General features: G+C 45.6%; 1 protein-coding gene across 3 annotated transcripts in view; it reads right to left on the bottom strand.

The window, feature by feature from the left end:
- The window catches only part of LOC120844844, a 31,089-nt gene that overhangs the window by 10,070 nt on the left and 4,609 nt on the right, over positions 1-16,410 (bottom strand). For 2 of the 3 annotated variants that reach the window (XM_042289526.1, XM_042289527.1), the window contains 2 exons: positions 12,742-12,827; positions 2,150-2,241 (listed from right to left, as the gene is read on the bottom strand). In XM_042289526.1, coding sequence (XP_042145460.1) covers positions 2,150-2,235 — 86 coding nt within the window. In that variant the 5' untranslated portion in view covers positions 2,236-2,241; positions 12,742-12,827. Of the gene's footprint in view, positions 1-2,149; positions 2,386-12,741; positions 12,828-16,410 lie in introns of those variants that run through there. The other variant, XM_040216817.3, reaches the window with a different exon arrangement.

The raw sequence follows: 16,410 nt of genomic DNA, 5'->3' as shown, positions 1-16,410 counted from the left end.
GGTGACATGACTCCACCAGAGGCGAAGTAAGAAATGTGGAGAGACACCGCCCCAACGATGACCAGAGATGAAGCCATTTCTGGCTTCACCTCCTCTGGCGTCATGTCACCTCCAGAAGCTTCCTTCTGCCATAATCCTTGCTGTCGTCTGCTCGCCGTCTCCTTCGTGTGGATGCGCTTGGGAAACGGATAAACCGCGGACGTGATCACTCCGTCCCCGAGTCAGTCCGTCGCGTAAGCCGGTCATTAATGGTGGATTCACAACAACGGTGGAGAGGAGGTCGCCTCCTCTTCAGCGTTCGCTTCGCTCGTGCTGAAAGAGTTGGGTGAGCTTCCATTTCACTCTTACTTTACCGGCATAGCTTCTTATTCTGAAGATACGTTTTAAAAACGTACACGCAGTCTTGTAATCTGTTTCACGATCATTTGGCAAAGAGGGAGGCTTACGTCCCAAGTGAGCCAATCAGGGCGTTGGAACGAGACACGTGGTAACCTAACGTCCCAGCGCTGTCCTCCTGCAGAGTACTGTTACGTGCGCTTCACTCCATTGCCATGATTGGCTCGAGGGGGCTGTAGCATTCGCCCTTTGCCAAGATATGGAGAAACGAAGTATAAAAGCGCTGAGTGTGTTCTTTTTACCCAGCAGATACGGTACTACAATGCTTTCAAAAAAAAAAAAAAAAAAGCCAAACTTGAACTTGGATGCATACGTCTTTGCGCAGCTCTCGAAGGTTTCTTTAGAAAGGAGATAATGGGGAAACCTTCCTAAAGAAGTGCTAACGTCAAGTGGATGGTTGCCGTTGAACTGACAGTTATCGGGACGGACTATCACCTAAAAAAAAAAAAAAAAATGTTTCGGCGAGTGGTTTCAACGCGCAGAAGGGTGTTTGCTTGCTCTGTGTCAACGGATGCGAAGCCGAGGGGAGTTGCGCCGTTTGAACAAATCTACGCAACGACAAAACCGTCTTTTTTTAAAGGAACAAGTAGGAATAATTTAACATCGTGCGAATGACGCCATGTGCAATCCATACATGTCGTCTTCAGCATGTTATCTTGACGTACCCATCAGGATGAAGTGAGGAGAATGTCCCGTGATGTGACGTCCCAATTTTCTCGCTAAACTTAAAGGGAAATATCTCTGCCAAATCCGATCGAAATTCCTGCTCGTTTGGTCTGCTACATTGAGATACATGTGTGATGAATATGACCTAACTCGATCAGTCAAGGTGCAATGTCAAACAGGCTGCGCTTGCAAGCATTACAGACGTGAGCGTGGTACTGGGTTGGTTCAACGTGCAGAGAAAGTCAGCTCCCAGTTTGGCATAATTCACAACTCGGCACTCTGTCTCGGCGGCAGAAAAACAAAGTACCAAAAAAAAAAAAAAAACAGCACGAATGTTGCATGTGTTTTCAATTAGCAACAACCAAAGCACGGAAACACGAAGGCATTATCTAATCACACACATTGTCCGTCGTGTTTTTTTTTTGCTATTTGGTCATGTTTTATTTAGTCCGACTCAGTTGCTACTTGGAATGGTGACGTCCGAAAATGTATCATTTTAATGGTGTATGCATGGCTCGCATGGACACCATGACACCTTCCATTGCGGTGGTCTTGCTGCTGGTGCGCACCGTCTGAAGCGAACATGTTGCACCATCAAAGCTATTTTCCCCGGCAAGATCAGCCGGGAACAAAAATTGACCGCAATAAAGTCATTAACGGATCAAATCAAAAACGAATCAAATTTGGGAGTTTTACGTGCCAAAGTAACGAAGGCCACCTGGCTCGCCCCAGCCAAGGGCATATGGCATTCATTTCGACCACCTGGGGATCTTTCGACATGCAACCGAAATCTAGGTTACACCGTGCATTCTGCGCAATAAGCCCCCGTTAGATTACGGGCTTGTTGGCCGGGATTCAAACCCACCACCTGGACATCCGCAGGCCGGGACCTTGCCTCGGAGCAACCGATACGGCTAAAATAATTAATCGGAAGGTTAGCAAATCAATATCCCAGCCCTAGTAGCAGAATGCACGTTCAACAAGCGCGTTCTCCTCAAGCCTGCGATTTCGCGAAAAAAACTGGTGCAGTCCCCTCCATTTAGTCAAGTGATCAACAATCCACAGGTGAAATCAAATGTATACGTACTCAGTTCCGACCGCGACGCTGAGCGATGCAACAGACGGCGATGGCGTCAGCAACCTCCTCACTCGCCTGGCGGCCCAGGAAGACATGGATTCCTGTGGGCAAGAGCGCGTTCCATCGAGTAACTGAAGGCAGAACCGCGGTCTGCGAGCGACAGCCCCGGCATCTGCCAACGTGCGTGCTATCGCGTTGCTTCGGCCGGTCGCTCTGACTAAGCCCGCGACGACAGAATACGACAGTTGCGCGACGGCACGTGACTACGTTATCGGATTCGTCTTACGGGCTGCGATCGGAGAAGATCCCCGCGGAGCACGGCGAAGTAAACAATAAACACTGCTCGACTGACCCGAGCCTACGAGTGTCTGTCGTTGCGGGCTTTCCTATTGATGCTTGACAGCCAGGAACACGAGCGTTCGACCTAAATGCTGCCCCAAGCTAAGGAAAGAATGCCTAAACGGCGGGAAGAACATCTCGTAGGAAAAAAATGGCCAAAGTGAAGTAGAAACTGCTCCACACAGAGATACAAAGCGATTTCACTTCGTTCTCGACCTTTTCCGTGGGGTTACATGCAACAGGCAAACGCGGGAGTAGATTGACGCGAGTGCCGCCTCAGTGTTCGGCTGGCAATCGAGTTCATTGAGTGGGAACAAAAGCCTCCACTCGAATGCTGACGCCGTAGCCAACTTGCGACCCGTGTTGGTCTCCTTTACGTGGTGACGAATCTAGCCCGACGTCCGGCGGCACATTCGCTTTGCGAGCGCGGCCGCCCTGTCTTGACGCCGGTTCAGGGCGAACACCGTCAGGCAAAATTCGTCGTTGTCCATAGCATATCACTTCTAAAAATAAAAAAAAAGCACACGAGTGCGAGGAGATTGCGTACCGCAAAAACATCGTGCCACCAAGATAACTTCCTTGGGCGTGTAAACTGCGCAATCTGTCAGCGTTAAAAAAAAAAAAAAAAATTGCGTTAGTTTGAATTTTTTAGACGCGAACATTCTGAACTAATCATTAATCAAGCTGTCAGTGAGTATAATACTATCCACGACACTTCGTTTTGTACAGTCGCGGTGGAACCAGCCGGACATTGTCAAAAGCGCACCATCATGGTGTCAGAAAAGGCCGATGACTTGCGCTTTTGAAGCTGCCTAATCGGTCTCATTAGCTCGTAGCGTCGGCTGCCACCTAGAATCATCAGTCCGTTTACCAGAAATTTCAACGACATCACGGTGAGATGAAGCGCAGACAAAGGTTGGACACGAGCGCTGAGTCAGCGTCTAACCAATCCGTCGAACGGCTTTCGGTGTCAGGCTGTTGCCTAATTGATGAGTTGGCACCCATTTTAGTGTAACAAAGTAGCCTCACGTGAAGATAGAGCAGTCTGCTCAGAAGCTTCGATGAGTCTAGGTGATGTGGATGTATTACTCTTGAGAAAGTTGAAAAAACATATCATCACTTAGTTGGCAGTGCCAGCCGTGGCCATGATTAGAAACGTTATTTGGAGGCCGGATGTGCGCGACATCACTGCAGGAAGAGCACTGTATTCCCAAAACGGACCGCGTGGGCTAAAAAAATAAAAACACTCAAGAAAAAAAAGACAAACCTGAGAATACGCTGAACATGTACAACACGAGGTCGATCGGCTTACTGGCATCCTGGCGCGCTCCTCGAATAATACTCTTTTTAAGGATGCAAACGGCAATCGCAGTCTTCTAACGAACTTTAGTGCAAGCACTCGCTGGCCGATAGGGTGTATTCGCAAAAACACTTTCCAGTTACTGCTACCGGTCTCCAAGTCCAGCAGCCTCAGAATGCGTCTGGAAGCTTCAACCTTCAACGTTGTCTGAACTGGCGTAGCCTGTAAGGGCACGGAGGTCAGTCGAACTAGAGAAACTCTCTCCCTCTTTCTTTCTTCTAAATGTGTTAGGGTTAGTCATAACCTCCGATATGGATTTTACGCCGTTCACCCCCAAGCTGCGACTGTGACGGAAGCTACGTCCTCGTTGGACCAATCATACGCCTCTCTCTCGCACGTCATCACGCCTCCTCCCTTACCAACGCGCAAAGAGCCGTGTCAGGTGATAAGAGGAAGGCGGCTAATTGGTCCGGAGGGCACGTAGCTCCCACTGCTGTCTCAGCTTAGGGCCTTGTGACCTTCGTGCTAAGAGGACAAATCGTTCACGGGGCAGAGGAGGGAACGGGTTCACATAGGTGATCAGCTAGGCTTATCCCCTCCTCGCTAAACACCCCTATGCTGAAAGAACGGCATCACGTGGCGAAAGCCCGATGAATGACTATGGTATCTGGAACGCGCCTCCGACAGGGGTGTTTAACGGGGGAAGAATTGGTACATCGATTTCTGCCTGATGACGTCGTATAAGTGTCATGTTGTCGCCGGTCGCGATCATGGTGGTGGCGTATGTGGCAGACGCCTGTTCTGCTGCGGGTCGATTTCCAGTTTGACAGTCCACGGAAACTCCGGCAGCCGGGAGTAGGGACGTCGCAATGACAGCGACACTTGCGTTGGCTCCTGTTTTTCTCCAGCATTTCTACGACCAACCGTCAGGATCGTTTCATCAAACAGGGTGACACTCCGGCTTTTGTGACGTCACTTTGTTGCCCCTTCGGGAACACTTTTGATGCATGGGCGGGATGGGAACGCTATACACACCAGTCGGGGATGCGTTCCGACTTCCAGGAGCCATAGCACGACTGGTCCGACGAGCACTTGGCTTCCGGCGCACTGTCAACGTAGGGGTGAATGAACGGACATCGGTGGTGGAGGCCACAAGGTAGACACAGTCGTTCGCGTAACATCTCGCAATATGGGGATATGGTTCAGTGGGGTCCTCTTATGATTTTACTTTTTTTTGATGAATTCCCAAGAATGGGGCGAGAAAACTACAAATTAAAGCACCGTGGAGGAGAGAAAAAAAAAAAGGTGGCAGAAAGGCAAAGTCTCAAGCTCAACTAAAAGCTTATTCAGTAAATCTTTCTTATCTAGATCCTACCCTCAAGGTCGCCACCCTTTCCACACAAAGGGCCATTGTATTCACTCAGCTCAAACACAGAACACGTCAGCCCTGCCACTTCCCCCTCCTTTTCTGAACAAATGCGGTTTGCGCACGTCGTCCGGCAACCTCATAATGGATGCCTACAAAGACAAAATGTTACGCCCTCCGCGAAAAACAAATGCGTCATCGACCTGACACTTCGCCTTTTGAAAAGAAAACACACACAAAGACATTTATATTTGTAGGAAAGCGTTTTTGCGCTGCAATTGCCTATCGTCTTTGTTCTGTTTCTCGTACCACACTTTTCATATCATTGCGTTCCTTGTGCACGACTTCTGCCTACTGGATTGTACAATTACCGCATTCCTGGGCATGCTTCGCTACTTCTTAGTTGGAAGCCATGATCACATTTCGCTTATGCTCGGTCAATCTGTAATTTAGACATGTGGAAGTTTGGCCCACGTATTTGAGTCCAAAGGCCAAACCGATTTTATACACTACTCCACTCTAACGGGGAACGACTTCCCACTACGTACGCTTTAAGGATGTAGGACAAAAAAAAATGTCCCCGGAAGAAATGGTTCAAAGTGGAAAGTAGAAAAAAATTGTCCTAGATGGTAAAGAAAATCTATTTCCCACAGAAACCACTTGAAATGGGAAATATAACCTCGCCAAGTTCTCCCCAAACTGTAATCGCACTATAGTTCAAAGTAATGTTTTTTTCTTGTTTTTTTTTTTTTAAATCGTAAAAAAAAAGAAAAAACAAAACAAAAAGCTAGCAGATGCACGTCAACACACTGACGTGAACATCCTAAGCACATGCAGAACGGTTAGGATCGAATGATATGGCCGACTGCACGCAGGAAGTCCGCAACTTTTGTCATCTCAGTGGCATATGACACTCCTCACATAGGTTCTTGGGACGGCGTTCCTTTTCGACAAGCGCTGACTTGCTCCTCTTGTTGAGAGAAGCGCCGACTGGGTCCACGGCCATCTTTATGGTACCGGTCGATTCCTCTGAGCGTAGGGTGTCGATGGCTTTCCACACTGTTGGATGGCTCATGACTGTGACCGACAATGCTTCCAAACCTTCCGTTCTACGTTTTACGCCAGTGTGTCCAAGTGAATACCTCTGTCTCATTACACAATTAAAAATAACTACAGCACATCATACAGAATGCAATTACTGTGTTAGGGGCAAGTTTGCGTAGTTTTTACATCTCTCATTTCCAAATGGGTTCCGGGGGGTTTATGTTTTCTCCTGTCCACTTGGACCAGTCGCTCGCCTAACATTTCGCAATACGTTTGAGAAGCTAACTGAATAGTTTGGCTACTTGGGGCTATTTTTTCCGGAACCTTTTTTTTTTTTTTGAGACATTTTTTCGGGGAAACCTTTTTGGTAACCGCTTTTTCGCCTTTCTTTCTCCCCGAAAGAGAAGCGGGTAAGATTCCGCATAGGCGAAACGTTAAAATCAAGGCTCCAAACTCGGAAGGAGAGAAGCATGCCCAGGAATGCAGTTATGGTACAAGTTAGTAAGCAGGAACAGAAATCTTACGCAAGAAACACATTGACACGAGAAGAGTGGTAAGGGAAACAGTTAAAATAAGGACAAGAACAGCATCTTTGCAGCTTAGTAATGCTTCCAAGGCCTTCCAAAAAAGTAAAGTGTGTGTTTTCTTCTTGAAAGGGGAAAGTGTCAGAGTTAATGTCAATGACGCATCTGTTTCGCAGAAGGCGTGCAGGCTCGTCTTTGAAAGCATCCAAATGAGTGTTCAGGACGTCGTGCGCAAACTGCAGTTGTTTAAAAAAGGGGGGTCAAGTGGCAGAGCCGAAATGTTCTGGGTTTGAGTTGAGTTTATGCTTTGAACTTTGGTGTGGATAGGGTGGCAACCTTGAGTGTGGGATGTGGGTGTAGGAAAAAATTTCCCCGCAAAGAAAGTCCCCGGAAGTCCTCGGACAAAATGTCCCCGGACAAAATGTCCCCGGAAAGAAAGGCCCCAGGTGGAAAGTAGAAAAAAATTCATATTAAAAATAGCGCAAAAAAGACGGGACGAAAAGACGAAGACGCACGCAGGACAAGCGCTAACTGGCAACTAAAATTTATTGAATGCTTCCAACTTTGCTATCGCCGTGCACGCGCTTGGTCTCGTCTCAACAGAAACACGGCGTACCGCCAAATCGGCAGATACAGCCCGCCCACCGCCTGTTCAAAAAGCCAGCAAAACAGCTATATCAAAAATGTCCCCAAAAGATTTTTTCTCTGGGTTTCCCTGATCCTCATGGCCATCGGGCGGTCCGGTCATGCCCTTGGAAAAAAAAAAATGCACCATGTTGCAAGTAGGAAAAAACGGCTCCAACAAATAAGGAAATGTACGATTCCGCGAGGTACACATCACGACATTGTTAGCGCGAAGATGACATCGGCGTATTTTCACATTTTAATTGGAAAGAGTATTAGTGGGAACAAAATTTTGCCATCTGCATTATGACCTCAAATAAGCACTTTAAGTACCTATAATAACTTTCATGACAATTAACCTTCTGTTTCTATGAGAAAAATATTAAAAACAAAAAACTAACGATCGCTTGTTTGTGCTAAGTGTCGCGCTTTTTACCTATCTGGAAATGGTACACAAGTGCCTCTCAAATTTCTCCAAACACAATATTTTGGTTTTGATTAGAAGCAGGGCCGTACCCAGAAAAAAATTTCGGGGGGGGGGGGGGGGGGGGGGGGGGTTTCGGGGACAACGGCGGTCATTTTGAAAGTGTATATTGTCTTATTTTCGCCTATGAATCATGTGTATCGGTGGCATATAATTAGGGTTCGGAGTTTTCGGTTTAAACCGATAAAAACCGATAAAAGTACGCCGAATCCATTTTCGGAAATTCGGTTTTAACCGAAAAAGGTCAGTTTTTAGGGTCGGCATTTTTTTTTTTTTTTAACCGTTAAAACTACGTCGCGTCCATTTTCTAAAATTTAGTTTTAACCGGAAAAGGTCACTTTGACCTTCCAGTCGTATCGCAGAGCCGTGGCGAAAAAGTGGAACGACAGTGTCTATCGAAAAGTGCCATCACGACGTTTTGGTTTAATGTGCGCATCATCGATCGGAACGTGAAGTCCGAAATGCCCCATAACTTCGCCATGTACGAGCGTGTTTTCAAACTCGTTGTAAGGAAGACTGACTTGATGCAGGCTCTGAATGCTGTGTTGAGCTTCACAAAGTCGCACAGTCTCTCTTTTGGCGGTCACAATTGGTCGATTGGCCGATTTTGGCTCAGGCAGCGCTTCATCCCCTCAGCCTACCAGTGTCCAGTATTAGTGTTGAGTGGGCATTCTCGAACCTTAGGGCCATATTAACAGGAAAGAAAGAGTGCGGATCAACGAGGAGAAATTGAGAACGTACATATGGGTGTACCATAATAAGATAACGTAGTCCTGATGTACATAAAGTGAAGTCGCATGTTTTTTGGGCATAGGCTTCATATCTGACTTGTTTGTGCTTCTCGGGTTTTTTCTTGTTTCTTTTACAGTTGCACACATTTGCCGAATAAAGTGTCAATTTCTTTTTCAATGTACCTGTGCCGTTATCCTTTGAGTGATCACAAATGTCAGAGCTACAAGGATCATCTGATCCGGTGTCCGTTGGTGTTTATTTATATTCACCGAAAAAAGCCGATAAACTTTTGTGGGCATAAATATACACCGAAAAAAACCGAAAATTGAATTTTAAAGTAAACACCGAAAAAAGTACGCCGAATTTGGAAAAAATAGAAACCGAAAACGCAGATCCCTACATATAATGGAGAGTTACAGCAAACCGGAGAACCGGTCCCGGTTTGGTACCCGGTAGCCGACCGGCGCCACTGCGCGTGCGCAGAGGTGGAGATTAAAATCGGCTGACTGCCAGTGCACCGACCAGGGCCGTACCCAGAAAAAAATTTCGGGGGGGGGGGTCAGAACCCCCAAACCCCCACCCCTGGTTACGGCCCTGGTTAGAAGTGTTATAAATGTTTATTTCACAATGAAAAACAAACAAAAACAGAAATGAAATGACACACTCTATAGATTCCTACACAAAAGTCAAGACCGGATCGTACGGCAGTGAAAAAAATGTCCCTTTGGGGACATTTTTTTTTTTTGTACTTTCCACCTTGGCCTTTTTTTCAGGGACATTTTTTCCGGGGAGATTTTTTTTCCGAGGACGTTTTTTCCGGAACCCGTGGGATGTATATAAGAAAGTTTGCTGAATAAGCTTTTTGCTTAGGTTGAGCCTTTGTCCTTCTGCCACCTTTTTCTTTCTGTTCCACGGCATTGGCGGCATTGGCCCTTCACTCACTTCCATGTGCGCATATCGCTTTCACACGGCCAAAGCATTTTCAGCTCACTCCTCGGAAATTACCGCGAAACTTGATACAGGGGCTGCAGAAACCTAACGGCGAGAAGAAAGCAGGCGACGTCCGCATACCAGTTGCGCTAAGCCTTGTGAGCACTTCGAGCTGCGCGATGGCGATATCGTCGCTGGATTCTCGCGTCGTCGCACAAACACTACTCTGAACGAAAAAGAACGACGTACACCCGGTAGGTAAATAATACCGTGGCAAAGAGCAGCATAATCACTGCGAAAAGTTGGCATCTCGGACGCGTAGTAAGGCGCTTAGGTAGAGGCGGCCATGTTGAAAATATTTGTTCAGCAAAAAAACTGGATTGGTGCGCAAAGTTGTGACGTCACGAAAATCATTGAACGCGATTGACCGGCGGAGTAATATCATTTCCTTTGAGCAGCATTTGCCACTTCGCTCTTAAGTTGTCACCGACTATTGGCGACGTGCGCAATCGAAAGCGTCGCTTTGGTCGGCCTTCCACGATTGGCCAAATGGTGATTATGACCTCAGCAAAGGTTCTCTCATCGACAGAAATAAGAGTAATGTAAGAAATTCAACTTTGAAGGTGTTGGCAGTGTTGGTTTCAGAGCGCAGTGATATCAAGCTTCCACCATGCTAATTATAAACCCCGTCGAACTTGTTGTTTGTAAGGTAATGACGTCACGAGAGGAAGCCATAGGAGGGCGCCACCAAAACATCTCGCCACCAAAACATCTCGCCGCTAATAGATTCCTCGCCCCAGTGTCGAATAACTAATCAAAGTGGTAAATATGCATTAGCTCGCCTGCGCTCTCACAGAAATTGTGTCCTCTCAAGCCGGGTTCCACACTGCTCATACATTTTACAAAAGACAGTCTGAACACACATTTCAAACGCGAATCACCGGGAGATCCGTGCTTCGAATGCCGCAGGGCAATGAGTTCAAGGAGCACACGTGGCAGGCGGCATTCGAACCGCGAATATTGCGGTGACTCGGTTTGCAGACTGTCTTTTGTATGATGTATGAGCAGTGTGAACCCGGCTTTATGATTTCCACCTGTGACATCACATTCAGAGTTTTCTTGGACAAGTCAGAGAGAATACATAATTATTAACAAAATAAACGCATCACGATCTCTTTAAAAAAGTCACGCATCTTATCCTCAGTTGTAAACGACAAGTTCAATGGTGTATGTGCGTGTGCAAAGAGCACAGTGGAAGCTTGAAGTAATCGCAGCACCATCAAAGTTGACGTTCTTACCTTACCTATATTTCTGTAGATTAAAGCCTTATTCTGTAAAGACGTCATAGTAAGGTCCGGGATAATACTGGAAGGCCGTGCACAGCGACGCTTTTTAGTTGCGCACGCACACTTGCGATCTCAAGGTAGTCCAGCGACGCGTAGTTTCTGGCTTTGGCCATTGTTTTTATTTAAGCCACCACTAAAAAAAGAGATAGGCCATAGTAGGAGTAATTGCATGTGCTCCGTTTATGCAGTTACTCTAGCCGTAACAGCCATAACACCGGCGTAACAGCCGTAACAGCCCTCCTGGGGCCCTTGTTGCGCTTTTTGGACTCCCACGGCGACTACGGAAAAGGAAGTGACGTCAGCAAGGCAGGAAAAGCAGATTGTATGTTGACTGATGAGAACCAATCAACATTCAATCTGCGTTTGCTGTGTTATTGACGCCACTCCCTTCTTTCTAATCGCCGTCCGAGAAGCGCAACATAGGGTTTTTGTGGTCGAATGATATGCCTCCGCTACTTAGTGCAACTTTAACCTCATGCCCCATAATCTCGTGCAGATTTTTGGTCACTCAAAACCATAGAGTTATTACAATAAACGCTAGAGGCTCAGCTGGCGCTAGTGTCTACAAGACTTCCGGTTGCAAATTGTAGCAGACAGCATGCAGTCTACATTTCCAGCCTCCCTGTGTATTCCTATGGGAAAACGCGCGTGAATTATGTATATTCGCCGGAAAATAACATGAATAACTTTTGTCCTTTCGATTGTACCGGATAGTATGCACCTTTATTGGTATTGTGAAAGTGTAATTGCTTTAGTTACAGCATTTTTCTCTACCACTTAACGATGTTAAACTTCGCTCTACTTCAGGTCCAAACCTGTGTTTCAAGGAAGGTATGTGAAAACGAGCGACGATTCTAAACAAACTAACGATCAAAAGGAATGCAGAGGGTGTTCAAGGTTTGCTAGCATGCCCTTCCTGTCATTGGATGAAAAATGACTCCGTCGTGCACCTTTACGATCGGTTAAAGAAACATTCGAACGCAAACAATAAAACACGTGAGCTACGAAAGGTGTCTTTTTATTATTTTCTATGTCGGGCAGTTTTTATTGGGCACCTGCTCTCTGGCTCCCCCTATTTGCAAAGACTTGGAGTGTCCGGGTGATGATTTGAACCCAGAACAAGCATCTTCGCACATATTTATGAGCAGAAAGAATAAAGCGGTACTTATGTATTGCAAATCTGACTATATTACGTGGCTTTCAATTTATTTTGATCGTCTGCGTGCACAAGGAGTTACTTATCCAGTGTTACTGCGTAGTTCTTGCCATCTCTCTTGGTTTTCCACGTGTCCTTCGATCTTTGGCACGTATATCCCCCATGCTGGAAAGCGTCGACGCCGTGTTCGCGCTAACAGTGTCCGACACTGCACATAAATCAACGTACGAAGCGGTTTCAACACCGTTTTTCATACCACGAATTTCAAATAAAATACTGTAACTGACCAATTATTTCGTCTGCGTAACTCAGAATTGTTACAATGTGCCTAGTATGTACAAATTATTAGTGATATTTGCTCTTATAATCGAGGGCAGAGAGAAAATGCACTCGCTTTTTCCCATAGAAATGCATTACCGGATGTCAATTTCTGACTGCTTGCTGTCTGCTTCAAGATACAACAGCACACTAGCGTCAGCTGAGCCTCTAGCGTTTATTGTAATAACTCTATGCTCAAAACAATCTTCAGAGAACCCCTCCTGTTCCTGAGCATGCTTCTTAATCGCAAGACGGTTTTTAAGAGGGTATGTTTGACTTGTCCATGGGAAATGTTCGCCGAATGTTCGTCATGTGAGATCGACGTAACACCAGTTTGAGCCAAATGTGAACCAACGTTACCTTCTTTTACCAGCTGCTCTTTACAAGCTTTTAAGCTCGTAAAAAGAAAGCCAACCAAGGACGAAGGCCCGAACTCACCCGTCAGGTTGTCGCGGCACAGCTGACTTGACATGTGGCGCCGCCGACTCGTCGTGCGGAGTTTCCAAGCCGAACATGCCGAGCAGCTGTGGAGCAAAAAAGCAAACCGCCGCTTTCAGGTTGAGTGTCGGTAATGTGTTTGTGCGAGCGTCTGTGTGCGCATCAGCGGGAAGGAGGCAGCTGGCTGTGAAAGAACCTTTTTTTTGCAGCGAACTTCTTTTTCATCTTTAACAACGCGGACAGGGAAAGAAAGTGAAAGATCGCTGATCAGCACACCGGAATCGTTCGATTTACTTGCACCTCCTGCACCGGAAGAGATACGACCGGAAGTGCATTCTACATACCGGAAGTACACTGTCCTACACCTTTTTGCACGGGTGCAGCAGATGCAAGTAAATCGAACGAGCTATAATGTGTGGATCATGGTAGGTCTAGTTTTGGTGCAGGATATTTTGGGACCGGACGTTTCGGTGGCGGTCGTTTCAGTACCGAGCGTTTTGGTAGACGCTGAGCCGTGTCGGTAAATTTTAATCGGAGTAATTTCTTTTGTATTCTGGGAATAATTAATGGAAGAAAGATTTCTGAATTTGTAATTTTTGTTGGATTGCTTCTTACCAAAGCAACGTTCTAAGTAAAAAAAAAAAAAAACAACAAAAAACAAAAAACAAAAACGAATTGAAGTTATGCGACACTATATGACTTTTATTCCAAGAAAGTTTCGATGAGCGTAAATATACATCTTTATAAGGCGAACGAGTTCTTAATTCCGGAGTTGTATATTTTCGATGTCTACGAAAGCTTGATTTCTAATCAGAATAAACGTGCCCTTGCCAATTTAAATATACAGGCGCTCTGGGGTTCACTTGTTTTTCAGGTTACATATAGGATTGGCAAAAATGATTGGAGCAATAAATTAATGAGGCAATTTTATTGCTTTGTTTGGAGAGACACGACAAGAATATTCATACAAGGAATACTCATTCATTCATTCATTTTATTTGCTCCTGCATGTTGAAATACAGTCGCTGGAGGCATGGGTAAAACGCCGACACTCGTCGGCTTGACGTTGTCCATGTCCCCCACTTCATTGAAAGACGGCAGAAAAGAAAAAAAAAGAGCAGTTTTTTGACGGTTAGCCGTTGAGTGTAGATGTCTCGAACTGATTTCCGCCTGGTCGATGACATCGACGAAGTGTCACAGAAGAAACATGGAAACTGATCATAATAAAATGCAAGGTATGGAACTAATATTTTACAAAATATAATTCTGCATATACTTGTCGCCGTTTTTTGCTGCTTGTCATATTATAGAACTATAGTCAAGTCGAACACTGAGTCCTTCTTGTTCGCTAGGCATAAAGGACGCCATCGCCAAACATTCAACGCGTAAGAAGCTACGAGAAGCCAGCGGTGGACAGGAAGAAACAAACAAATTTATAATATAGCCCTAGACAGAAGACACGTGTACAAACGCCTACAGGTAAGTTATATTTAGCAACTTTTACATGTGACACTTTTCGCACTCTCGTAATTTCATCCCGTTCACTGTCGCAGAACAAAAAGTTACAACGCTACTAAATAAAGGACACGAATAGTTATTCAACTTTGAACAAAGGTAAGAACCCAATGTTCAGTACAAAAAGCCGCTACGCTTAGCGGGCGAAGTGAATAAAACAGGGAGTTTTCGTAGGTGGTTTTCGCCGGCCCGCAACGGCTCTCCACACAGCTCCGCTACGATGCCCGGAACTCTAGAGTCAAGGTCATGAGCGCGCAGGCGCAGTAGCGGTTTCTTCATTGTGGAAGGCTTAGCGGAGAGTGAAACGCGGCCTACGAAAACTCCCTAATTACTCAGGAGAGGTCACTGCGAAATATGATTTGATCTCAAAGCAGCATGGTCAGCGGGGTAGCGTCAGCGCTGCACCCCCCCCACCCCCTCCCCCCCCCCCCCCCCCCCCCCCCCCGAAAAAAAAAAAAGGAATAATTTGACATTAGTTAAAAAAAAAAATTCTGAGGACACCTAAGCACTTTTTATGAGTTGTGAATGCGAAAGCATAAATGTGCGATTGAACGCCGATGAGCACTCCTAGAAGACCCCGCGGCGACGAGACTAGCAGAAGCGGTTGCAGCGCCGGCGGGTGTGTGAGTTGCGACGCATGGCCTTCGAGATTCGGGATCTCGGAGGCCATGCTGAAAGCAGAGTGTAGAACGCGGGATACTTCACGTGTTCTACAAGGGAACTAACGCTGTGTGGTAAGCAAAACTTTCGACCGCAGTCATTAGTGCACTCGCTGCCATAGAAGACGACGATGCTTGGCTCGTGAAATATATTGCAGACATGTACAAATTACTCAAAAAAGGCATTTAAGTTACTGAGTATCGACGCCAAAAGTAATTGGAGTAGAGTAGAAATTACGAATTTGTAATAGTAAATGAGTAAACTACTAACTACTGGAAAAAGTAGCGAATTACTTTGAATTTACTTTCGAAGTTACTTTTTTATATTTTTGTGGTAGCAAACTGAACACCAGTTTTGATCCGTGAAAAACCCTACGAGCATAAAATAAATGCAGTCATTTTAGGGCTTACGTTTTCACCAAAATAGTTTATTCGCTCTCAGAAGCAACGACTTTCAATGTTTTTGATAGGAGAATTTTCCACTTTTCCTTCTAAAGACAAAAAGTCAAGCTAAAAAAATGAGCGCAAGTTGGGGCGAAGCTCTGGTGATGCTGATGATACTGATTTTGTTCATAGGTAGTGCTGATGTCAGAAAGAGATATGTGGTATGGAACGTGGTTATACGCGCATTTGAGCATTTGACCGCGGCGCCCTCCCTTCTATAAACGTTGAGCCAATGCATGGAAAGTTTAACGCGATTATATACGCATTTAACCGCAGCGCCCTCTCCTGTATAGACGTTGAGCGGCTACATGCAACGTTTCATCCATGACATCCCCAGCCCTTGAGTTACTACCACATCTCAGAGCCCCCTACAGTCGTGGCCCGCAGTCGTGGCCGAGTGGGAAGGCGATGGACTAGAAATTTATTGGGGTCTCCCCGCACAGGCTCGAATCCTGTGGACTGCGCAAACATTTTTGTCTTTTTTAAAGAAGACAGATGGGATGGCAATCGATGTGAGCACGGACGCCAGACGGACAAGGCTAGACCCTAAGGAGCTTCGCTCCTAAGAAGGTATCCTTCCTCTATCCCGGGTACGTCAGAATTAAATATGGTATCACTCATGCAAAGTGGGGTGACATAACAGCGGAACGAGGGCTACAATCAAGGTGGAGAATAAAAATCAAGATGACTTCAATCGTGATTCAAATCAGACCGGATTAACTAGGGTGAAATATATCAAATCTTTCTCACGAAAGTATTCCCAAAAATATGTTTTTTTAGTTTACCGTTTTTTTTATTAAATTGCATGCTTTTAATATCGCCTATGTTCTGCCTTTATATTAAAAAAAATATACGGAAGAATGATTCTCTGAACGAATATGAATATATAAATATTGATAAATGTCATCATGTGCGCATCACAAAATAAACTAAACCGCTGCTTTTTTCATTTTTTTTTTCATACAGCCAAAATAGCACTACACTGACCGTAACTCCAGAAGTAAAATATCTTGGGACAACTTTTACAGAAAGGTTATCTTGGCAGTCCGAC

Source organism: Ixodes scapularis, unplaced genomic scaffold, assembly GCF_016920785.2.
Source record: "Ixodes scapularis isolate PalLabHiFi unplaced genomic scaffold, ASM1692078v2 PGA_scaffold12__126_contigs__length_90152505, whole genome shotgun sequence".
NCBI lineage: Eukaryota > Metazoa > Arthropoda > Arachnida > Ixodida > Ixodidae > Ixodes > Ixodes scapularis.
The sequence above is the reverse complement of the archived record's forward strand: the minus strand, read 5'-3'. Positions and strand labels throughout refer to the sequence as shown.